At 44.1% G+C, this 26,683-nt stretch overlaps 1 protein-coding gene across 5 annotated transcripts in view; it reads right to left on the bottom strand.

Annotated features, from left to right (window-relative positions):
• The window catches only part of PPP6R2 (protein phosphatase 6 regulatory subunit 2), a 205,691-nt gene that overhangs the window by 15,297 nt on the left and 163,711 nt on the right, over window positions 1-26,683 (bottom strand). For 2 of the 5 annotated variants that reach the window (XM_040413539.1, XM_040413540.1), the window contains exons 20-23: window positions 22,116-22,281; window positions 19,200-19,288; window positions 16,029-16,233; window positions 14,171-14,188 (exon numbers count right to left, since the gene is read on the bottom strand). In XM_040413539.1, coding sequence (XP_040269473.1) covers window positions 14,171-14,188; window positions 16,029-16,233; window positions 19,200-19,288; window positions 22,116-22,281 — 478 coding nt within the window. The remainder of the gene's footprint in view (window positions 1-14,170; window positions 14,189-16,028; window positions 16,234-19,199; window positions 19,289-22,115; window positions 22,282-26,683) is intronic. The other 3 variants (XM_040413542.1, XM_040413543.1, XM_040413541.1) reach the window with 2 other exon arrangements.

The raw sequence follows: 26,683 nt of genomic DNA, 5'->3' as shown, positions 1-26,683 counted from the left end.
ATAAGTATAACAGTACAGATGCATTAACGTTTCTAAGGAATGTAAAATAGAACAATATTTGCACTATAGCAGCACCTTTAACATCATATAAGCTACTTTCACCTTTGACATCACGATTTTGGACTATTATGTGCAGTGCTAATTATGTATATGAGTAGTACTGAAGATGAGGAGTCCAGATCGCTATTTTTCACTGTCCAACTAATCTCTGTACCCCCACTGTCAGCATTCAAAGCTGTGCTGAAATACACAGCCTGGACTCCTGTGCAGTTTTAACATAATGGAGAGGACTCCTGTTCATGCACATAGAAGTCCAATCAATGTATTTCAGTGCAGCTTTGAACGCTAACAGCAGGGGGACAGGGATAGCAGGAAAATAGAGATCTGGAGTCCTTATCTGCCATACTACTCATTAACTACTGCAGATAATAGTCCAAAATCCGGGTGACCATCTGTCTGCTTCGGAGCCCCTTACGCAGTAGGAACTGTTGTTTTGGACACATGACTGGTAGCTCCTGGTAATTTTAGTAGTGAGCTGCTCCACTGTAGTGTGTCGGTACTCCCATGCGCACCTTTTTAGCGACGTTCACCTCTCACATCAATTACAAATTGTTCTTTGCAGTTTCCACGTTGCTTATTCACAGTGGTGCAATTTGTCCAATCACAATACATTTTCACCACAGCAGTACAAGAACAGTTCGCAAACCGTAGTTTCAGAAATACTGCCTAAAAGCCAATAATCATCCCTATATAAAGGTCTGACAAATTGCCCTTTTACCTCTGACAGCAACGAGGGATGTGTGTGCAGACAGCCTATCACACACCTTATCTATCCACCAAGCTAGCTCATGACCTGTGATTTCCTTCATGAGCTACACGGTCATAATTCGACTGTGTATTTACCTTGATGATAAATTTTCTTCTGATCAGTATACACTGAGGTCAAAACATAAAAAAATAATAACCTTAACTTTATACAACTACAAGGAAAGCTGCCATACATATGCTTATAAGTCCAAAAACATTGGATCTGCAAAACCTTCCCTGAGCACTCCAAAATATTTTCCCCCTCAAACAGACTGTTCTTGTCCCCAATATGGACAAAAAATAGAATATGTTCTATAATTTGCAGAATGACCAAACGGATTAAAAAAAAAAAAAAAAATTTTTTTTTTTTTTTTTTTTTTTTACATGGCACCTGCTGCCGTCCTTCACTCACTGTGCCTGCGCCTAATACCAAAATGGACGGCGCAGGCGCAGCATTTTCGGGGCACGGAGGAGACCGAGGATGTCAATCACCTTTACAAGGGCGTACCAAACTGTGAGAGGACGAAGTCTCTAGGTGCTGCAGCAACACCCCACTAGCACCTAGAGGCTCATTTGCATATTATAAAAGTCATTATTTTATGCAAATGGCGGCAGGCAGGGAGATATAAGTCATACAGTTATGTTCTGCTGACATTAGCACATCGCTAATGTCAGCCAGCTACATAACAATTTTTCTGATGACAGAAAACCTAGAGAAGTTAGATGCGAAACCTAGGTACCACAATCTAACCAGTGAAGAGAGACAACTAAAAAGGTTGGAAAACAATAGCAATATTGTAATAAAACCGTCAGACAAAGGGGGGAGTAATAATAATGGACACAGAGAAATATGAAATAGAAATGCAGAGACTAATTGCAGATGAAAATATATATCGAAAACTTAAGAGCAACCCCATGACAGAGTATAAAAGGAAAATAAATAAACTTATCCAGGAAGGATTCAAGAATGAAATTATAAATAAAAAAAAGAGTTGGATTACCTGTCGATTAAGTATCCTGTCACTCCCTGACAAGTAGACTCTCAGAATATGTTGATTACTTTCTCCAGAAATATGTGACACAGGTTCCTTCATATTTAAAAGACTCCAGGAGTTTGATAGAATTAAGTAGTTTAGGGGCCAGTAGTACAGATATATGGTTGGCTACGGCAGATGTCACCTCCCTATATACAATTATACAAAAGGACTTGGGCTTAAAGGGGTGGAGGAAGCACTAAACGGTGACCCCCTTATGCACAATGCTGAAATTCTTTTTATTTTGGATTGCGTTGATTTCTGTCTCTGTCACAATTATTTTATCTTTAAAAACACTTATTACCTACAATGCACTGGAACTGCGATGGGGGCTAAATTCCCCCCAAGTTTCGCCAATTTGTTTATGGTCCTTTGGGAAAAAGAAACGAAAAAGGGGAGCTAATAGTTTGGCGGCGCTATATTTGATGCCTGTTGATATGGAGAGGAGAGAGACAGGGCTTGGAAGAATTCATTGCAGAACTTAATATAAACAATTGGAATTTAAACTTCACGAGTTTTATTAGTGCCACCGCAGTTTAATAGCAGCGCGGTCCTACACAAAACCCACAGACTGACCTTGTAAACACTACCCACTTCACACCTGGACCTGCGATGCTAATAATACAGGCAACGTATCAGAGTGGGATTTTTTTATTTTATTTTTTAACTGTCTTTGTTAACAGAAATGGGAATACAACATCATCATACACTTGTGTTGTCAAATACAAAGTATACATGGAAGGTCCAAGACCTTTATGGTCCAAATTGCATGATACATGAAACAGAGTAATAATAATACAGTAACTGTTCTAACTATGCCTCTAACCAGCCAATGCAATATTACCCACTCTTTATTTCGGCATTTAAAATATAATGATTTTGATGCTTACAGGTTTCCCCCTACACCCACTGAGCCATGCCTCCTCGAGCTGTTGATATTGCTTGTCGTAGTTCTAGAGGTCGATTACATAGCTTGTGCTGCTCCACACCATAGGCCCCACACTTTGTCAAATTTTTGTGGTTTATTGCGATCTTTATATACTAGTACTATGTAGGGTAGGATCTGATTTATTTGTAATTTCCACATGGTCGGTGTGGTGGGGCTGTACCATCTCAGTGCTATACATTTACTTGCCATAAACAGGGATTCCATTTGTCAATTACAGGGAGGGGTTCTGCACTAATCTTTGCTTAAACTAATAAATAAATTGCCGATACTAATCCTTTGGGGCCCTGGGTTTTGACAACTCCTTTAAGTGGATATTTGGATACTCTGGTTCTGTGGTGTGGAAATTTGTTCTGTACTGCAGCTCTAAGTTGTAGGTACGAGAAGAAGTGGGTACGTGATATATCATATTTTAGAGTCAAGGTCTCAAATGTCATAATGATTCATTGATCATAGATATTGCATAGGGTCCTAGCTCCTGCCGATTTCCATTTGTGTGCTCCCATTATTCCCTGCATAGTTGGTATGGCTTGGTCATCCCACAAAGGTATTTGACTAGCAATTTAGCCTCTTTCCAAACTGTCTGAGCTAATCTGTGTAGTGGCAGCATTGGCTTTTGAAATTTAGCTGACCCCTCTAATACTGCCCATAAGGTATTGCATGTAAGGTAGGTTTTTAGGAAATATTCTGATATGGGAAGATCCTCTGTTGTGAACCAGGTATGAATGAGCTGTATCTGGCCGGATAAGTAATATATAAAATAATTTGGTGAGGCCATACATCCCTCTACTTTTGGACGCTGTAACGTATCCAGACTGAGTTTAGCTCGGGATATGCCCCATATAAAATATCCTAGTATGGGTATCTAATTCTTTAAAAATTGATTTGGGTATATGCATTTTAGAATGCTGAGCAGCATACAGCACTTTTGGGAGTATAATAATAATACGTCCTGTCACCAAGATGGGTAACGGTTTCCAGTTTTTAAATTTATTCCGGATATGTTCGATTAATGGAAGTATATTGAGTGACAGTGCCCGGGAGTGTCGCTTGGTGATATGGCCACCTAGGAATTTGAAGGAGTCTACCACTTTAAGCTGAGAAACTTGAGAGGGTCCACTCTATTCTGCCCAGCGGCATGTACACCGATTTCCCCCCCATTAATTCTCAGGCATGAGTAATTCCCAAATTCGTCTATCAGGTTCACCGCATTATTGAGAGACGAGTCAGATGATGACAGGTATAGAATCATGTCGTCAGTGTATAATCCTATACAAACCTCCCCCTCCCCCATGGTTACTCCGGTTATATTATTACTGCTCCTTACCCTAATGGCCAAGGTTTTAATTGCCAGGGCGAATAAGAGTGGCGATAAGGGACAGCCCTGTCTTGTCCCTCTATGAAGGGGAAAGCTGTCTGACAGTTCTCCGTTGACCAATAGCTTACTTATCGGGTTGTTGTACAGGATGCTGACCCATCTGAGGAACTGAGGTCCAAATCCAAAGCCTCCAAGATAGCCAATCAGATATCTCCATTCTATGGAATTGAACGGTTTAGCTGCGTCAAGTGAGACTAGTGCCCAGTCTGCGTTCATAGAATGCCCCAGCTGTACCACCTGTACCCTTCTTATGTTATCTGTGGTGGATTTCCCTGGCATGAAGCCTGTCTGGTCCTCGTGAACCAATGAGAGGATTACTCGGTTAAGGCGAGTGGCTAAAATTCTGGTGAGGATTTTATAATCCACATTTATCAGTGCTAAGGGTCTATAGGATCCACAGTCCAGAGGATCTTTGTCGGGTTTGAGTAGAAGTACCACTGTGGCTTCCCTAAATGATTCCGGTAGGTGTCCCGTCTCCAAAGCCGAGTGAAAAGTGGTCAGCAGTGGTGAGCTAACACCTCCGAATACCTAGCATAAACTTCTTTGGGGAGTCCGTCTGGGCCTGGAGATTTCCCATTGTTGAGATCTGCTATAGCTTGCAGTACCTCCTCCAAGCATATAGGTTGATCTAATTGGGTACTTTGAGATGTAGTGAGTTTGGGGAAGGATATCTCCTAGATATGTGGCTATCTCTGTTTCGGAAACCGTTATATTGGATCTGTATAAGTCACGATAGAAGTGTGTAAAGGCATGAAGAATGGTTTCTTGGGTTCTAAGTTTTTGTTCCGTGTGGTCTCTAGTTTCTAAAATCGCTGTAGATGGCGAATCATGTTAGATCAACTGGGCTAGTAGCTTAGCTGATTGATTTCCCAGCTCGAAGGCAGTTTGTTTCATAAAGAACAGTTTCCTGTCCGCTTTATCTTTAAGTATTGTGAGATATTGTCGTCCCGCCAGCAGCCATTCATTTCTGTTGGCGTCAGTTGGGCAACTAATCTATTGTTGTTCCAGTGTCGTGCACCGGGACTCCAGCTCCAGCTCTGATCTATTAGTATCTCTTTTAATGTAGTAAATATTAGATTGCAGTGCCCCACGCAGAAATGCTTTTAGAGTGTCCCACACCAGTCCAATTAGTTTCAATTTTGTGCGTTTTAAGGAGCTCCTGTATATGATATGATATCCCATCTCATGAGCCCATGAGGCTCAGCCAGAATGGGTGTACTGTATGTTCAGTCTATACATGACTGAGGGGACACTGCGAATCAGTGTGCCAAGTATTGGCGAGTGGTCCGAGATTCCCCGGGGCATGTATATTATGGACCCTTAAGTGTAACAGTGCCGATTCATTACCTAGTATATAGTCTATCCTGGTTAGGGAGTGACTTCTACTGTGACATGAGTATACTCTAGACCTGGGATATCTAGACTTTCAGAGATCGAACCACCTAAACTCTGTTAAGAATCTGCTGAGCTGTGAGGGGTTCCCTGTATTGGGTAGGCTTGCAACATCATTAAAGCGATCCAGCGAGGAATCTAGCATCATATTTAGGTCTCCATTTTCATATAGTGCAATACTACTGGTTGCCTTCTCTTGACATGTGTATATTGAGCATTGACATTAAAATATAGCTTTTATTACTCACTTGTTAAAATTTAAGTGTGCTACCTAACCTACTATTAAAACTATCTAATAGAGCCTCTGATGTGCTGTATTATTTACTAGCTGTGCTATTATAATAGTGGCCTGGTAGCGGCGCGCTTGCTCCAGTCACCACTCAGTTGTTTTGAGCGGAGTCTACATTTATGACAGACAGAGGTCTATACAGCCTAAAACCTTATACACTGCCCCCAGACATGTTTCGCCATATACATGGCGTCTTCAGGGGCACGGGCAGCCCGTGACTCCGCTCAAAACAACTGAGTGGTGACTGGAGCAAGCGCGCCGCTACCAGGCCACTATTATAATAGCACAGCTAGTAAATAATACAGCACATCAGAGGCTCTATTAGATAGTTTTAATAGTAGGTTAGTAGGACACTTAAATTTTAACAAGTGAGTAATAAAAGCTATATTTTAATGTCAATGCTCAATATACACATGTCAAGAGAAGGCAACCAGTAGTATTGCACTATATTAAAATAGAGTTAAAAGTGCCTCTACATGTGTATGGTATACTTTTGGAACAAATATTTAGGTCTCCCATGCAAATTATTTTGGCGTGTGGATACGCAGCTGCAAAGGTGACTGCTAGATGTAAAATCTGCATGGATCCAGGGGGAGGATTATAAACGCCTAGTAAAACATAATGTACATTGTCGATAAGAGCGTGTACAAAGACATATCTGCCTTTCCGTATCAATAACTAGTTCTTTTGCCTCCTATCTTAGCTGTTTATGTACTAATAGGGACACCCCCCTTGAGGAGGAGGAGGAGTGATAGGAGTGTGCGGACCACTGTACCCACAGTTTCTTTAGCCCCAGAGATGTATTAGATGTAAGGAGTGTCTCTTGAAGACACAGTATATGTGGGCTGGCATTTCTGATAAAAGTATGCACCATTGACATTTTTTGCGGAGTGCCTAATCCCCCGACATTCCATTAAAGAATTCTCCACTCAGCCATGGAATCCTGGGCCTGTAGGTAATCTCAGGAGTTGAGATTATCTACATAAACATGCTAACAGTAGCAACTAGACAAAAGAAAACATTAAGTCTTAACAACGTAATATGTGTAGTTTAGGTGTTATGTCTGGTGTAGCTGCCCACATTCCAGACTTTGGGCCAGAGTAAAACTGTGAAGCCTCTGTCTTTGGTGATGGTTTGACAGAGGCATGCTGGCTACAGCAACTGCCATAAATTTCTATCTAAGCACAGAATTATAGTGAATGTGGCCCTAAATACTTAAATGAAACCTATATAGGCCTAGACCAGAAGCTATACATAAGAATGTTTGACGCATATCAACTTAGCCTAGCCAGTCCACTGGCGTCATCTGTGGCCCTTCTGCAGATGGTTTCAGGAACTTCATCATCTTGGTGATCTTCTCCGTAGGGCTAGCCACTCCTTGACTTCTCCAGGAGAGGTAAAGAAGACCGCTCGATCCCCGTCTATTCTTCTTAGTTTCGCTGGGTAGCCCATGGAGTAGGGTACGTTGGCCTTTCAGCCGCCGTTTGACGTCCATGAAAGGTTGCACACTGTTTCTGCAGTTCCATGTAAAAATCTGGGAATATGGAGACTTTGGCGTTGTCGTATTTGATTTCCTGTCATCTTCTGGCTAGTGCCAAAATCTTATCTCTATCTTTGCAATTGAGAAACCTTGCAAGCATGGGTCGAGTTGGGGTTCCAGGTGGTGGCGGTCTTGCTGGTACTCTATGAGCTCTTTCCACCACGAAGGCTCTATGAACTCGTCCGGTGTACGGCACTCTGCTTTTTCGGGTAAAACGATAATTCTTATGTTTTTTCTACGGAGCCTATTTTACAAGTCGTTCGCTTTTTGTCTCCAGAGTTCTGCTTTAGTGTTGAGCTCAGACAAGGACCTAGAAACATTGGCCGCGGCATCCTCTATTCGGGATATACATTCTTTGGTGTGTTGGACTCTGTCCCGCAGGTTATGCATATTTTGTCGCAGCAGGCCTAGGTCAATTTTGACTTTATCTAGTTTTCCCGTTAAGAGACTTCTTGCAGGAAGTGATTACTTCCAGGACCTGTGCTGTCACATGTTTAAGAGTGGGTTCATCCAGAGCCTCCCCAGATGCTGTGGCAGGGGATGCATTGTCTGGTGTGGTACTAGCTCTAGTGTGTATATTTTGCTGCGATAAAGGGGACCGCGATGCCTCTTCTGGTTGTCTGGCAAATTCTTTCAGCTTATCTGCAGCACTTTGTGCTTTTTGTGGCCCCATTATTCTGTTATTGGAGGAGTTACTGTATCTGAATTGGAGTTATTCCCCACGTTTGTGCCTCTTGATAGGCCTTCTTGCTGCAATGTGAGCTGCCAGGGAGACGTGCAGGGGTTGTTCTGAGCGGCTTTTTAGTCCCCGTTTCAGGATTGTTGGGTCCTTACAGTAGTAAGTGCTGGCAATATTCTCCCCTTATACCCCACGAGGTTCTGAAGTCTCCTCTGCTCCTGGGTGCTGCACTGCTTGGGAGCTCCCTCCTCCTCCCTTGTGCTAGACAGTGGCTGGTAATATGGCCGACTGGCGGGAAAGTCGGTGGGTGCACTATATCCCCTGCGCCCTGCTCGCCCGCGCCTCTTCCTCTCTCCGCCCGAGTATGTTTCTTGCTGGGGATCTATCCCGGCGCACATGCGGCTGGCGTTCGCGTCTCTGCTGTGGCTCACTCTGTCAGCTAGTGTCAGGGCACTTTCAGGGGGTCTTCTGCCTTGATAGATGCAGGTGGTGGTCAGGATTTATCCCGCAGTGCTGTGCTGGCCACAGGGCTCTGCTCAGGCACGTCTAGCCATCTTGGCCACGCCCCTATCAGAGTGGATTTTATTTCATTGATTAAAACTAGCAGCACTGATGTCCAATAGGTTAATATGATATAATATAGGTTAATACTGACAGAGAAAAGGAGATTTTTGTGGACTCACCTGTAAAATCTCTTTCTCGCTGAGTTAATTGGGGGACACAGGACCATGGGTATAGCTGCTTGCTGCCACTAGGAGGAGACACTAGGCTAGAAAGTGATAGCTCCTCCCCTGCCAGATATACCCTCCCCAGTCAGGAGAGAGCATATCAGTTTGTGCCCAAGCAGTAGGAGTAGCAGAAAATAACTGATAACACAGTAAGAACATTAACTAAAACGGAAACCCAACAAATAACCAATCGCCATGCGCGGTAACAATGGAAAAAAACTATGAGTGGGAGCAGTGTCCCCCAATGAACTCAGCGAGAGAAAGATTTTACAGGTGAGTCCACAAAAATCTCCTTTTCTCGCTCGTATAATTGGGGGACACAGGACCGTGGGACGTCACACAGCAGTCCACGGGGAGGAAACAAACAATACTCGCCTATGGTAAAAACTGCCCTCACGGACGTTCAGGACACTGCTGCCTGCAAGACTTTATGGCCTAGGGAAGCATATGCCGATGCCAGGGAGTGCACCTGGTAAAATTTCGTGAACGTGTGTAAGGAAGACCAAGTGCCGCCTTACACAACTGGACAGCTGATGCCTGATGGAAGCGAGCCCAGGAAGCGCCAACCACTCTGGTTGAGTAGGCCGTGATTCCAGGGGGTGGAGCCCTGCCCCGGGAACGGTATGCCTCCATGATAACCAAACATATCCACCTGGCAATCGTCACCTTAGAATCGGCGCATCGCTTACGAGGACAGTCAGGAAGCACGAATAACGAATCCGTGCGGCGGAAAGAGCTAGAGACGGCTACATAGATCCTCAGAGCACGAACTACTTCCAGCTTGTGAAGAGAATGCTCCCTAGGCTGGGCAAAAGGAAGGGAGGACAATGTCCTCGGTAACGTGGAAGGCCGAGACTACCTTCGGTTGAAAAGGTGGTATGGGCCGGAGCACCGCCTTATCCTGATGAAGGACTAAAAAGGGTTCCCTACAGGAAAGGGCTGCCAACTCTGAGACACGACTGATGGATGTGATAGCCACCAGGAATGCCACCTTCCAGAAAAGACGACGCAGGGACACCGTCCGAAGCAGTTCAAACTGAGCCGATTGGAGTGAACCTAGAACGAGGTTCAGATCCCAGGAAGGCATGGGAGGCCGATAGGGTGGAACAAAATGAGCCACCCCTTGGAGGAAGGCCTTTCGAGGCCAGAGGGCGCTGAAGCAAAATAGACAGCGCCGACACCTGAGCCTTTAAAGGGAGTCTGTCATCAACATTTCACCTTTGTAACCCTTCCCATAGGTTTCTAGCATCCTTACAGTTAATAAAAACGTTAACGGTGCAAAGTCGGCGCATGCGCATTAATTACTGTGATGCCGTACAAGGAATGGGCATCGCAGTGCGCATGCGCCGGCCGACGGACTGAGTGCGCAGGCGCGGGATCTCGGCGAAACAACAAGTTAGTAGATAGGCGGTCAGAGGGAAAGGATGGGCGGTCAGAGGGAAAGGATGGGCGGGCGGAGGGAAGGAAGGAGCGGGGGGAAGCGAAGAAAAGGCTGAGCTAGCAGGGCACCATGAGGGTAACGCCGCCCCTGGGCACTTGCGAGCCCTCATTTGCATATGCTACAAAGATGTTTTTTGCCGGTTTTATAAGTCCAGGATTGATGCTAAAGGTAACGTTTTTATTAACTGTAAGGATGCTAGAAACCTATGGGAAGGGTTACAAAGGTGAAATGTTGATGACAGACTGCCTTTAAGGAGCCAAGGGCTAGTCCCAATTCCAGACCGGATTGAAGGAAGGAGAGAATCGTGGAAAGAGAGAAGCGTAGAGGGGGGAGATTACGTTTTTCTCAAAATCCGAGACAGGACTTCCAAGTCCTGCAGTAGATTTTGGATGAGGCTGGCTTCCTGGCTCTGATCATGGTGTGAATAACCCTATCAGTGACACCTCGCTGTTTTAAAATGGCGGTTTCAACAGCCACGCCGTCAAACGAAGCAAATCTAAATGCTGATGGAAGGCAGGTCCCTGAGAGAGCAGATCGGACCTGAGAGGAAGGGGCCATGGTGCGTCTGCTAGGATGAGGACGACGTCGGCGGGGCCAGTCCGGTGCAATGAGGATCGCCTGAACGCCCTTGACCATGCGCAGGACACGCGGCAGGAGAGGAAGAGGCGGGAACACATACACTAGGGAGAACTCGTTCCACGGTGCTATCAGAGCATCTGCGGCGTACGCCTTGGGATCTCTTGTGCGAGAGAAGGCGGCGGGAAGTTTATGATTGAACCTGGACGCCATCAAGTCCACTTCCGGACGACCCCACCGGAGGCAGATCTGTTCGAACACCTCCGGGTGCAGGGACCATTCCCCGGGGCCCAGAGTCGTCCGGCTGAGAAAATCTGCCGCCCAGTTCTCAACTCCCAGAACGATCACAGCTGAAAGAGCTGGGACATGTAACGCCTCCCACCTCAGGATTTTTGCCAATTCCCTCAACAAAGCAGGGCTGCGGGTACCCCCTGGTGGTTGATATAAGCCACCGCCGTAGCATTGTCGGATTGAATACCTACTGGCCGTCCCTTCAGGAGAGGGGCCCAATGGAGAAGGGAGAGCCGAATGGCCCAGAGTTTCAAAATGTTGATTGGCAGTCTGGACTCCAATTGAGACCATAAGCCCTGGACCGTCCTGGGAGGGAAGACTCCTCCCCAGCCATGAAGGCTGGCGTCGGTGGTAATGATCGTCCACAAGACCGGGAGAAAAGACTTCTCCGACTGCAAGGTCGGGATCCGGAGCCACCACCTGAGAGCTAGACGCACCTGTGTGGGCAGACTCATGTGACAGTCCAGGGACAGTAGAGATTTGTCCCACTGAGTCAAGATCACCCGTTGGAGTGGGCGGGAGTGGAATTTGTGCAAATGGAATCGCTTCGAAGGAAGCGACCAGAGCCCTTAAGACTTGCATACAGCAACAGATAGATGGGCGCCTGCGATGGAGAAGCAGGCGAACTGACCACTGGAGTGCCAGCTGCTTGTCCACAGGGAGGCGGACCAACGCCTCCTCCGTGTCCAAAGTCATCCCTAAGAACGCGAGTCGTCTGGAAATTCACCAGCCAGCCAAACTGAATGAGGGTATCCAGAGTGATACGAAGGCTGGCCTCGTTCTGGGCCAGGGGTTGCCTCCTTGACCAGAATGTCGTCCAGGTAGGGAATCAGAGTGATGCCTCTGGAACGTAGTAGGGCAAGTAGGGGAGCGAGGACCTTCGTGAAGACTCGCGGTGCTGTTGCCAACACAAGGGGGAGGGTGACAAACTGGAAGTGATGGGGCCCTAAGGCGAAGCGGAGAAAGCGCTGGTGCGGCTGGGCAATGGGGACGTGTAGTTACGCGTCCTGAATGTCTATGGAGGAAAGGAATTCTACCTGGATCAGTGAACCAATGACGGAGCGAAGGGACTCCATCCGGAAGTGTTGAACTTGGGGGAACCGGTTCAACAATTTGAGGTCCAAGATAGGCCGAATGGAACCCTCCTTTTTCGGAAATACAAACAGGTTATAAAACCCTGTAAATTGTTCTGTCCGAGGGACCGGGGAGATCACTCCTCGAGCTATCAGGGAATGAATTGCCTGGAACAAGGCAGAGGCCCTCTCTGCTTCCTTGAGAACTTGGGACCGGAAGAAGCGCTCGGGGGAAGGGGAGGTAAATTCGATTTTGTAACCTGATGTGACTACCTCGAGTGCCAATGCCTCTGAGATGAGGGCCCGCCAAATCTCCTGATAAAGGAGGAGACCGGCCCCCACCCGCGAGGGACCTGTTTGGTGGCTGCGGAATGGGAGGATTGGGACTTAGGCTGCCAGGCCGACTTAGAATTAAAGAACAGCCTTTTCTTCTGTTCCTGTGCGATAGCGGCAGGAGGCAACCCTGACGCTGGCCGCATACTGGAGGCGCGGCGAAAGGAATGGCCCCATGCAAACGAGGACCTAGCACGAGGGGTGCGCTTGGATTTGGTTTTGGGAAGGAATGTACACTTCCCGCCCGTGGCCTCTGAGATTATCTCATCCAGCCGGGTACCGAACAAGCGGAACCCAGCAAAGGGCAAGCCTGAAAGGGAGCGTTTGGAAGAGGCATCTGCCGCCCATACCTTGAGCCGGTGGACGGATTCCATGTTCGTGATTCCAGAGGGGCCGAGACGAGGTCTGGCGGCATCGAAGTCTTCCATTTCCCAATGGATTTGTTTGGCCATTGTGGAAGCGTACCCGGTAATGGCCAGGCCCCACCCTTCTGGGTGACTGCTGATTCGGCTCGGGCAGTGGGGGCCTCTTGGGCGGTGCATCACGGGGCTTCGGCCCTTCAGGGGTGCAAGGCAGCTACCTAGTTGTCTTTGCATACTTTTTCCAAGTTTTATAGAGTGCACACCTTTGCGTCTCTGGAACGAAGAGTTTTGCAGATGGGAGGGTTGCTTGTTATGCCCACCCTTGGGGACTGCTCTGTAAAGTCCCATGGTCAAGCCTGTATCCCCCAATGATACGGATGAGAAAACTAGATTTTTGTACTTACCGTAAAATCTGTTTCTCTTCCGTTCATTGGGGGACACAGCTCCCACCCATTCTTTTGTTTAGGGGCCTTTTCGGGCCTGTGTGGTTCTGGGTTTGTACATAGTGTGATTTTTGCATTGCTTCTCCTACTGCTTTTGCACTAATTGATTTAGCTTAGTCCCTGTAGCAAGGGTATAGCTGGAGGGAGGAGCTTAGTGTCCGCCTTCTAGCAGCAACAGCTATACCCATGGTCAAGCCGGTGTCCCCGAATTAATGGAAGAGAAACAGTTTTTACAGTAAGTACAAAAATCTCGTTTTCTCCCATATCTAGTCAGCTATAATTGGTTAAAAAAAAAAAAGGGAAAAAAAAGTACACATAATTGGTATTGCCGTGTCCATAACAACCTGACCTGCAAAAGGATTATGTTGCTTATCCTGCACAGTGAACGCCGTACAAAAAGAAAAAACATAAAAAATTTCAGAATTGCTGTTTTGTCACCTCACCTCCCCAATTTTTTTTTATAAAAAGCAATCATAAGAAGGCTGAAAATAAACAGCCAAATCCTCCTCTCTCTTGATATCTGTCGTTACTGGACAGTTGGGATGGCTCCCAGATCATCAGCAGGTTTAGCCCACATACAACTAGAACGTATGGAAGCTATATTCCTTGCACTGCTCTCAAATGAATGATAAAAATATCCAATAGATAAATAATAATGTAATTATGCAGAATAACCATCAAGCAGTAAAACCTGATCTGACAGTAATGAGTTGATGTTTAGGACAAGTGGTGGTTAGTTACACATATAATGAGAGTTTTCCATGCACTTTCATGAAAGTGGTGAAGAGAAATGAGACTCTCCCTGCTCCTTCGGGTATTTGAGGTGCCTGAATTATTTTTCTGGCATGCTGTACATACCCTGCAGGCGTAAAGATTCTGAGCAGTAACCACAACAGGAGACAACACAAGGGAGAAAGACAGGGTATGACACGAGAGAAAAGACAGAGGAAAAAGGAAAATAAATCGTGAAGACAGATCGGATATGATGTAAGCTCCAGTTTTTGCACAAATAAAAGAATGAGTTATATGTATGAAGCGAATGCTTAATAACAAAAAATTACCAAAAAAACACAAACCAATAGCTTCCAATTGGGGTTTTATTTATTTTGGAGCATTGTTCTGCAACCAGAGCCTCTCTGGTTCCCTGTGTATTGTTCATTACCTGGGTATATTTAGAGGTGGACGTAGAGGACAAGGGCCATAGGGAAATAGAGCAAGGCTGGGGTTCTGCACTTTTGCACTAGTCTTTATTTTAAAGGAACCTGTCATATTGAACATAGTGTCTTAGCTGCAGGCAGCAAATTACAAAGCAGGATGAGCTGAGCAGATTGATATATACCGTAGTTTTATGGGAAAAGATTCTGGATAATTTTCATTTATATCCATACACATTCTGGGCTTTGAAGTCCAGGAGGCGGTCCTATCAGCCTTCCCTCTATGACTGTGTATATTGATAGCTGTCAATCACTGTTAGGACCGCCCCCCTTTTAAATAAATAAAATAGAAGTTATACTGTATCATTTTTTGCAAAACTAAATATCTGATCAGCTCCTTCAGCTCTACTAGATTCTGCCTGCCAATTACAGTGCATTTTCCTGGTGACAAGTTCCCTTTAACTTTATATGTAGTTCAATTGTTAAAAGAATCTCTATAACCCTTTCAGTTTATACAATACTTAAAGGGGTTGTCCGGGTTCAGAGCTGAACCCGGATATATCCTCATCTTCACCTCTCTAGCCCCCTTATATGAGCATCAGAGCATTTCATGCTGGATTGTGCAGGAGTAGTGTTGCCGGTGACATCACTGGCACTGATAGGCGGGCTTTAGCGCTGCCCTAGCTGTTTTACAAGCCCGCCCATTAGTGCCGGTGACGTCACAGGGCTCAATGCTAGGCGGAAGCCTCTACCTAGCTTTCTCCATGGAGAGCCCAGTACATCACTAGATCTCCAAAAAATGGCTTTACCATTCAGCACAGGGCAAAAGAGAGCATAGGAGCATGAAGTGCTCCAGTGCTCATGTCAGGGGAGCTGGAGGGGTGAAGATGGGGATATGTTCAGGTTCAGCTCTGAACCTGGACAACCCCTTTAAGGTGAGATCACAACACTGTGGGTTTGTCACAGATTTTCGCCATAGATTCGGTCATGAAAATCTGCAACAATTTATAGTACAATGCATGTGGATGGGAGGTTTAAAACCCCATCCACTTGTAGGAAGAAGGAAAATTCAAGAAGGAGTCAGAGCATGCTGCAGTACATAAATTCTGTTGCAGATTCTTACAACGGATTTCACCCTTTAAAATGCATAAGATGAAATGAAATCACCAGCAAAATCTGGGCCAAGATCTACAAGTAAGAAAAAAATCAAAAATCAAATGTCCCCTTGTTCACAGGGTTGTCATGGTTTTCATTAGAAGGAAAACCATGATGGCAGTGCTGGATGCATCACAAGATGTACACCGACGACACCTGATGGACTCTACCGACTTACAATGAGGTCTATCGGTCTGTTCTGCTGTGGGTGTCTCTCATTTTGACAGGAAGAACAGTTCTCCAAGCTGTACTATTCTTCTTGACATATCTGATGGAACTGCCGTTGGAAGCTCTAAGTAAGAGCCTCTGATGGCAGTGTGAACCCAGCCTAACCCTTATTATTTAAGTGGTATTTCTTTACTAAACACAGAAAATACCCTTTTCTAGATTAAAACATATGCATTTACCTACTAAACGTAGCCTTCTCATTCTTGGTGTCCATGGTGAGTCTGATAGTCTCATGTCCAGCTCCAGTGCTTATGGTTTCAGTAATGATATTGTTTTTGTCTTCTTCCTCACTGTCAGAGCCACCAGAAGAGCTGCTATCTGAACCAATTACCGGTGCCTTTCTAGCTACACAAACATTCCACACACAGGGCGATGTGGCACCGACTGTAGAGCCAAAAAAAATTTATGTAAATTAATGTATGATCACACTTGAAATGGATTTTTACTAAACTACAATCTTCTGATTAGGAAAGACACAATGTGCTTGGGAGCCACATTAGGCCTGTGGCCTTCTTTTATGTATTTACTAAGACAGCCGTTCATTCTTGGAACTCTACAGTAATAGATATCAGATACACTCTGATCTGTTCTCCAGTGCCAATCTGTAACTGCAGACAGGCACTGGAGGGGATGACAACATTTAGCACCACTGAGTAAGTAATATGCGGCCCTACAATGGGAGACAATGAGGAGGTTACAACACTTCAGAGGCTTATAATTCTAGCTCTGGAAACTCTTGGAACACAGGTTTGTCTTGATATTATAACTGGGGTGTTCTTTGGAAGCGCGGACAGGAAAATAAGAGGGTGTCCTCATTGCTTTCAAGATTGATGCTTCCAAAGCTAAGCTTTATAATGTCTCCCAAAAGGCATTTTGTCAGCCACCCCTATTAGCTTGCATTTCAAATTTACACACCAAATCAGCGAGACTACTAATGCCCAACATATGCCAGCCAAGAAACCAAAGGGTGCATAGTAATCTAGCCTACCCTGTCAATCAAGAAATAGAGGAGCCCCGAAAGTTGTGGAGGGCGCACTGCGCATGCGCAACCGCCTATCATTCATTTCTATGGAGCCTCCGAAAATAGCCGTGCGCTGGCTCGACTATTTACGTCGGCCCCATAGAAATGAAAGGGAGAGGTGGCTATGCAAGTGCAGTGCGCTCCCATTCAGTACTATGGGGAAAAAGCTTGTTGGTGGCTGGACCCGGAGAAACCCGAGGTCCTCTGGCCACCACCTTCCTCGCTCTGTTCTCAGTGTACGTGTGGGTCCCAGAGGTGGGACCTGCACCTATCAGACAATGGGGGCTTATCCGAGGGATATGCCGCCATTGTCTCAGATGGGAATACCCCTTTATGGGGCTATTTTTATCTGCCGCAGAACTGATATGATCATTTGTTGAGTGATCGACAGAACATGTACACTGGGAAATTATTTAGAACAAGCATTTGTAGAAAAGTTTAAAAAAAAGTGAGGGCTTGACTTTTGAAAGACGACTTGTATTTTTCATTGGTATGATTTTGGAGTAAATGCCGCTTTTTGATCGCTTGTTATTACGTTTTTTTCGGTGGAAACTAAGAATAAATTTGAAATTCTGTCTTTTTTTTATTAATTTTTTACGGCGTTCACCATAGGGGATAATTTATGTAATATTTATGTAGTCCCGGTCGTTACGGACGTGGCAATACCAAACATATGGGGGATATTTTCTTTTTGCAATTTTTTTCATTGAAAAGCGTATTTTCAATGGAAAAAAAAGCATATTTTTTTTATTTTATGATTTTTTATTTATTTAATAATTTGTATTTTTTTTCTATTTTTTTTACTACTTAATAGTCCCACAAGGGGACTATAATATACAGTATTTTGATTGCTTTTAAAATGTAATGCATTATCTCTATAATGCATTGCATTTCAATAGCAATGCTATTCGAACATTGACCAGCAGGCTGCGCCAGAGAGGCACAGCCTGCTGGAGGTAACGGAAGACAGGCTCGGGGCCCTGATCGGAAGCAAGGTAAGCTTCCCAACACATCAGCACCCCGCGATCACATTTTCGGGGTGCTGATGGGAGACAGAGGGAGTCCGCTCCCTCTGTCACCACTTTACATGCAGCGGGCGCCATTGCGCCCGGCATGTAAAGGGTTAAACAGCCCGGATCGGCACGGGGGAGCCGTGCAGCGCTTAGACTGGGCCGCCCAGCCTAAGGCCCCTTAGTGACCGCCGTAAAAACACGTATGGGTGGTCACTAAGGGGTTAAAGATGGTCGAGTGATGGGAGGACCTCTATGTGAGCCAATTATTGGGAATGAGCACTGATTTGAATGTTCATTCACGAACATAACGTAGCCATAACTCTTTACTTTACTCTTTCTTAAGCTAGTAATACAGTGACATTGTAACTGTTCCTGCGCTTTTGGATTTCAACATACCTGATATTTTATGTGTATAGCCAGCATTATTGTCCACACTGTGATTACTTGTACATGCTATATCTGCAACAACTATTGGAAACTTTGTACAAGGGCAGATAATTGACCCTAATAAGTGCTGCTAAACAAGTCAAATGGCACTTGATAACAGGATTACACTGGGCAACTGTCAGGGGTGACTGGTGCATGAATAATTGTTTATCACGCACAATAGTTCTTGCAGCCATATGTAACCACTATTCTCTGCAGAACAATTCCAGTTTAGGCTACTTTCACACTGGCGTTTACTGCGGATCCGTCATGCATCTGCACTGACGGATGCGTTCAGATAATACAAACGTCTGCATCCGTTCAGAACGGATCCGTTTGTATCATCTTTAACATAGCCAAGACAGATCCGTTTTGAACACCATTGAAAGTCAATGGAGGATGGATCAGTTTTCTATTGTGCCAGATTGTGTCATAGAAAATGTATCCATCCCCATTGACTTACATTGTGTGTCAGAACGGATCTGTTTGGCTCAGTTTCGTCAGACGGATTCCGCCTCAAAAGCGGAAAAGAGACGGATCGGAGGCAAACTGATGCATTCTGAGCGAATCATTTTCCATTCAGAATGCATTAGGGCAAATCTGATCCGTTTTGGACCGTTTGTGAGAGCCCTGAACGGATCTCACAAACTGAAAGCCAAAACACTAGTGTGAAAGGAGCCTTACACAGGGAGATGTGCTGTCGACAATCAAGCAATTTTACTGCTGCATAAAAGAGGTGACCAGTCAACCAATGAGTGATTGCTGATTTATTGGCAGATTGCAGGGCCTTTTACAGGGGGAAATGATCAGTAACAAACATCCCCAAAAACGTTCTGTCAATGATCGACCCGTGTAAAAGGCCCACAGGAATCAGTCAATCATATACTCACAGAATTTGTCTTGACTCTGCTTACTATGTCCCTCAGAGGCACTGCTTTCAGTATCCACTGGTGAACTACACCGGGGACCAGATTCAGAACTATGAAGAGAAGTAATGGAGAATGAGGAACATCTTTTCAGAGAGTAGGCAATGAAAGCAATAAACCAATAAATATTAATGTAAAGTATATCAAATATACCTACAGTCTAATGTAAAATCCATTTTCTAGCTCACACTTTGCCAACATTATTGCCAACATTATTTTTACCATAAATTCGCTAAGCTCTAGCTGCTTGACGTCACTTCCAGTGTAGGACCCCTTCACACAAGCAGCGGTTGTTCAAATCAGATAACCCATTGAAACACTAGAGAACTGCATCATCATTGCAAATTATTGGGTTTCGTTCTTAAAAAAGTATGGAGTAAACAACCAGATGGCTAACATTTAAAGGGGTATTCCAGCCCAAAGAGGTTTATGTAGTCCCGGTCGTTACGGACGTGGCAATACCAAACATATGGGGGATATTTTCTTTTTGCAATTTTTTTCATTGCCTGCAAATGGTAGGCAAACCACTGCTTGCAAATGGTAAAAACTGCCTGCAAATGGTAAAAACAAACAAAAAAAAACAAACAACAAGCATATACTCACCTCACTGACATTGTGGGGATTGGCAATGTGAGTATAAGCATGTTTATTTTTTTTTTAAGGGGTTGTCTAAGATAATTAAAACTCTTGGACAAGCCTGCAAATGCTATAAAAACATAAAATACTTACTGCTTTCTCCAGCACCAACACTGTGATGTGCTGGGATATGGCATGTGATTTCTGAGCAAAGTGAATGACTGCACCAATCACATGCTGCACCCAGGCATGTCACCTCTGTTGTGAACAAACAGCGAATGGAGAACAGCAATGAAGAAAGGGGTGAGTGTAACACTTTTTTACATTATTTATTTTAAGTCATTTTAGGGCATATCCAAAATGTTTAATTATCTTGGAAAAATCCTTGAACCATTTGCAGGCAATGGGACAGAATTGTTATTTCGCTGTATTAACCCTTTTAACTCTATGTCTATGCAGACGATTTGGAGCACAATATTTAAAAAATATTACCCTTATGTTTCATTTATAATTTTCGCTTTTTCCTCCCCGCCTTCCGAGAGCCATAACTTTTCACTTTTCTGTTCACCTAGCTGTTTGAGGGCTTGTATTTTACGAGACAAGTTATATTTTCATATTATTTATTTTAACATATGTACTCAAAAGCAGCAAAAAATATATTTTTAGGGTGAAACTGAAAAATAAAACTTAATTCCGACTTTTTTTTCTTTGCTTTTATGGCATTCCATGTGTACTAAAAATTACAACTTAGCTTTATTGTGCAGGTTACTATTATTATACCAATAATAGTTTTTTCTTAGAAAAACATAAAAACTTTGAAAAAATGCTTTCTATCACCATATTCTGACACCTTTAACTTTTTTACATTTCCACCTATAAAAGGTGTGTGAAGCGAGTTGTAGTTTTTATTGGTACCATTTGGACACGTAACTTTTTGGTCAAATTCTTTCAGGGGAGGACATTTTTTTCTACTATGAAATTTACCATTTAGGATAAATAACATACTTTTAACAGTTCAGACATTTTTCAGACATGGCGATACCAATTGTGCTTATTTTTATATAGCATTATTATTTATTGTAATTATTTTATTTGTAAAATATGTAAATTTGGGAAACAGGGATGATTTGAATATTTAATTACTTTTATTTTTCTATATTTCTAAAAACTATTTTTTTATGTTTATATATATATATATTTTTTTTTAACCTTCATTTTTGGTCCCCTTTAGGGTACTTGAGCATTCCATCGTATACATTACACTGCAATAGTTTACTATCTTTCTAGCTATTAAAGGGGTTGTCCGGGTTCAGCTCTGAACCCGGACATACCCACAATTTCACCCAGGCATGCCCCCTTTTATGAGCATCGGAGCTGGATCGTGCAGGGCAAAGGCATTTTATGGAGATCCGGCGACGTACCGGGCTCTCCATAAGGACTGCTAGATGGAGGCTCCCGACCAGCAGTAAGCTTGGTGACGTCACCGGCTCTGATGGGTGGACTTTAGCGTTGCCCTACCTTGTAAAATGGCTAGGGCAGCACTAAAGCCCGCCCATCAGAGCCGGTAATGTCACCGGGAACACTGCTGGGCAGAAGCCTCCGCCCAGCAGTGTGTTACTATAAACAAAAAAGCCCTTGCGCGATCAAGCACAGGGCAAGGGAGAGCATCAAAGCATGAAATGCTCCGATACTCATATCAGAGGTGCTGCCTGGGTGAAATTGTGGGTATGTCCAGGTTCAGCTCTAAACCCGGACAACCCCTTAAAGCCCTGTCACAGTTTAAAATGCCAAGCCAAAAAGCCTTTACAAGGCCTCAGGCTGCCATGCCAACCAACCAGCACCCTGTGATTTTGGCACCTGGGGGGAGGGCATAGTGATCGGTGGACAGAGGGAGCCTCTTCCCTTTGACTAACTGGTCAGGTTTAATAATGGCTATTGACCGCAGCATCTGAGGGGTAACATAACGAAGATGTGGGTTATCTGATATCCAGGTCACTGCAAGTGCGTGTTGGCAGTGTGACACTGCCTACTCCATACTCCTACCATTATGCCGTAAACATACAGCAAATATCATTAAATGGTTAAGAAATTAATCATAAACAATGTCGGGATGCTCCTATTTACTCCCATACATTCTACCAGGCTTTTTCATAAAAAAAATTAAAAAATCTAATAATACGTCTTTTTATTTTACTTACAGCTTGGAAAGTACTGAGGCCAAAATATGGGATTTCAGTACACTTGATATGCACCATATAAAGAACAATATAACAGTTTACTGAACTTGGCTACTGGACAACATACCAACAAAATGGTTGAAAGTCTGTAAACTTGGCCCATCCCTTTTCCTCAGGTGTGGATGTCTCTGGAGCAGGTGCATCCCACACACTAGAACCTACATCCAATGCTACACAAGGAGTGGGAGGTTTGGAGTTCACATGCTCATCAAACACAGCTGTCCATCCTGTCTCTTAGGATGAAAATAAAAGTGAATTAGAAAAATACATTGTATGCAAATTAGCAATTTTTGATACTTTAAACATGCCTTGAAACATAACTTGGCATTATAGCCAAGTAGGTCACTCCATCTGTAGCAACTATCTCAGGGCGATTGCCCTTCATCAGTGCAGAGTAGAGAATAGGCTTGGCTGACTGGAAATAACTATTTTGCATACCTTTCCTCCCCCAGAGAAGCTCCTTACAACTATTAGGTGTTATCCACAAGGAGAAATAGTAGCCCCAGATCAATAAACTTTGTAAGCACCCCAGACATTTTATTTAAAGGGGTTTTCCGGTGTTTAAATATTGATTACTTATCCTCAGGATGGGTCATATATATCTGATTGGTGGGTGTCTGACTCACTCAAAATGTAATAATTTTTAGATTCGAATAATTAAAGGGCTTCTGTCACCCTCAAAACACATTTTTCATTTTTGGGCTTGACGTCACCGAAAGAGAAGACGTCATCGGCGCAGGCGCACTGAGGGAGTGCTGAGGAGGCGAGCGTCCTTCTCTCAGAGCGCCTGCGCCGAATGAAGACAGGCGCGGGATTTGAAATGCTGACAGGGCCAGCCGGAGGAGGAGAGGGCTCGCTGGCCCTGTCAATCAACTGGAGGAGGGGGCGGTTTTTTAAAAGGAGGATGTGGTGGCTACCAGCCAGTAGACGCCCTCCTTGCTGGTAGTGAAGTGATTTGCATATTATTTTTTAAAAACACTTTTATTTCGGGAAACATTAATATGCATTATACAGATGCAATATTGACACTCAATATACAAGCAGGGCTGTGGATTCGGAGTCGGGGGAAATTTTGGGTACCTGGAGTCGGAGTCGGCAAACAATGCACCGACCCCGAGTCCTACTAAATTTAGATTGGAATAAAAAAAAATTAATGACTTCTCTACTGTAAGAATAAAGACCAATGCATGCAGTGCCTCACGTAACCGCAAAACGAACACGTTAAGTGACCGTGAAGAAGCATGCTTTTCATATGCTTCACTATATGGCACGCAACGCACAATTAGGAGCTGCAATACTTATACTTTCCATAGTGTTGTGTTCTGCTTTTACAGGGAACGCAGCGTCCATGTGTAACCTAGCCTCTCACTGATAAGGGATTAAATAAATATGTTTTTTGCAGGACTAGAGAGTGAGACACTTGTATAAGTGAAGGGAATGGAGGGCCAATAGTTCAAGACTGAAGCTGTAAACCATTGGAAAAACTGCTGTCATTCAGCTAAGGCTATAAAAACTTGTAAACTCAGATTGTTAGCTTAAACTTTAAACATGACTATGGGATTCTCCTAGGAAAATCATGTTTTAGAATAAATGCCCCTTCCTGGATCCTCCCACTGCCCTATCTTCAGCAGCAGATAAGCACACAAAGGAGAAATGCCTGCTGCTACTATCCAGCCACTTGATTGATTAATAATTTTTTTTTATAAAACTTTGTTTTCATTGTGTTTGTCTTTTGCTTAAACTGTGTAATACAGTAGACTGTTGGCTTCCCAGCCAGTAGTCCTGTGGTAGGTTGCGTTTCTTTCCCTCAAGGAATGTATAAAATACATTCGCATATTAATACAGAGGAGTCGGAGTCGGAGAGTACATAAAACTGAGGAGTCGGAACATTTATCTACCGACTCCACAGCCCTGTATACAAGGATATCATTTCAACCATGTTTACAGTAAGGTGCCATATCAGACATAATACAAGCGAATTTCCCTTTTTCAAATTTTCTCCCCCCCCCCTCCCACAAACCATTTATTACCCCAACTTATTGCCAAACCGTCAGTCAAGAAAATAAATCTCCATAAAGGATGTCTTACACCAAAAACATCACAATGTTTAATTTCACCGCCTCTAATCAGAAAGTATTCAACCTTAACCTGGTCTAAATACCTACAAGCGCATTACTCCCCCAGCTTACCTAATGTCCCCTTTATCTGTTCTTCCAGGTACCATTTAGTATAACGAAAAGGTTTCATTACTTCTTGAATTTCAATAGGAGTCAGAATATGACTAATGTATTTCCTCCACTTTCCAAAGAAAAGTTTTGCAGATTTTTCTTTATTGTTTTCTGCTTCCAACTTCTCCATGTAAAGAATACGACTCATAATTCCTATAGCTTCTTCAAGTGTGGGAATAGAAGGAAATATCCAATGTCTCAGTATTGTTTTTTTTACAGCCAATAAAAATAAGTGGATACCTTTAACAAACGTGGAATGAGTTATTTCTCCTCTAGAATCCCAAGGAATGTAATGAAATACACAGTGTAGAGGATTTAGTTGTACCTCAACCTCCCAGACCTGCTTAATGAGTTCTAATGCTCCCTTCCATAGGGGGATTAGAGAGGGGCACTCCAGCAGCCCGTGTAATAGATTAGCTTTTTGTAATTTGCACTTTGGGCACCATCTAAGATAATGTGCTGGGGCATCTCTGTATGATAAATCAAATGCATATGTTGCTTTGTGCAAAATCCTAAAGTGCATCTCCCTCCACATCTCGTTACCGGTCGCCTGCCTCACACGCTCCATTCCCTCTCTTAGCTTTGGAGCTATTGTCACATCATCAAGTTCACTTTCCCATTTCTGGAATACTTTTGCTTCTAAAGGAATCGAGTGAGTATTCTGGATTTTGCGATACAGGTCTGACAGAGAACAGTTTTGACTTCCCATCAGAGAATCAAACCAAACTCTTCTTTCCTGATCTCCCATATTTAATGATTGAGATTGACAAAATGATCTTAAAGGGAATCTGTCACCAGCATATTATCAAAATTTTTTTTTCATGAATCCATGTGTAATAAAGTACCTTATATCCAGATGTCTTGTTCTTTTTATTGTGAGTCTTGTCATTTCTTCATAAAAAGGCTTTTTATGATATGCAAATCAAGCTGTAAGGAGCCCAGCGGGGCGTTATTCTTTCTCCACGGTCCCCAGGAACGCCCCTCTGAAGTGCCGTGCCCGCCGAAATTTGAAAACGAATACCTCCTACAAGTTCAGCTAAATCCCCTCCCAGAGGCGCGGCTGAGTGCTCAAACCCCCTCCTCCCCAGCGCTGCGCTCTGCGGCAAACACCCCGAACCTCCTCTCGCCGCATCCTAAATCCTGCGCAGGCGCAGTGCCGGCGATTTCCTGCGCCTGCGCAATGATAAAAAGACTGAGGGCAACAGCGTCACTGGGACCGGCGCATGCCCAGTGACGCTGTTGCCCTCAGTCTTTTTATCATTGCGCAGGCGCAGTAAATCGCCGGCACTGCGCCTGCGCAGGATTTAGGATGCGGCGAGAGGAGGTTCGGGGTGTTTGCCGCAGAGCGCGGCGCTGGGGGGGAGGGGGTTTGAGCACTCAGCCGCGCCACTGGGAGGCGATTCAGCTGAACTTGTAGGAGGTATTCGTTTTCAAATTTCGGCGGGCACGGCACTTCAGAGGGGCGTTCCTGGGCACCGTGGAGAAAGAAGAACGCCCCTCTGGGCTCCTTACAGCTTGATTTGCATATCATAAAAAGCCTTTTTATGAAGAAATGACAAGACTCACAATAAAAAGAACAAGACATCTGGATATAAGGTACTTTATTACACATGGATTCATGAAAAAAAAAAATTGATAATATGCTGGTGACAGATTCCCTTTAATTGATTATAGGGGAGAAAGTGCGAGGGAGGCAACCGGAACTGAGACTGGATAGTTGACCATGGTAGTAATTCACTTCCTGCGGGATTAAGTAGCTGCTTCAGGAAGACAATGCCTTTCTCTTTCCATAATGTAAACATTACTGACTGTCTCCCTGCTGAAAAAGCCGGAAGGGTCCATAATGGCATATATGGTGAGATACACATAGGTAATCTGTATAATTTACGTACCCCTTTCCACGTTGCTAGAGTATCTTTTAGTAGTGTATATTTTTTCAGCATGAGAGGAATATCTCGAAGTTTAGTGTGTAGTATAGCCCCCAAATCCAATGGAGCGGATAATTCCTTCTCCAACGGGGTATTGGAGAAATTTGAGGTATCCTTCAGCCAGTCTTTAATATGTCTCCAGAGGGATGCCAAATTATAGTTCCTAATATTGGGCATTTGCAAGCCACCCTCCCATTTCAGCAGGCATAATTTCGCATAAGCAATCCTTGGTCTCCTACCACGCCAAAGAAAGCGCGAGAAGGCTTTTTGGATCCTAGCAATGTCTACATGTTTTAAAAGTAGGGGAATGGTCTGCATAGGATATAGTAACCTGGCAAAGCTAACCATCTTCAATAGATGAGCTCTCCCAAATAGTGACAACGGCAAATTCAGCCACTTTTCTAGTTCTTCCACTATTTTTTTTAATCAACGGCTCGTAGTTTAATTTGTATAGAGATAATGGACTCCTACCTACTTTA

This window comes from Bufo bufo, chromosome 1 (assembly GCF_905171765.1).
Source record: "Bufo bufo chromosome 1, aBufBuf1.1, whole genome shotgun sequence".
NCBI lineage: Eukaryota > Metazoa > Chordata > Amphibia > Anura > Bufonidae > Bufo > Bufo bufo.
This window is presented reverse-complemented; position numbering and strand designations above follow the sequence as displayed.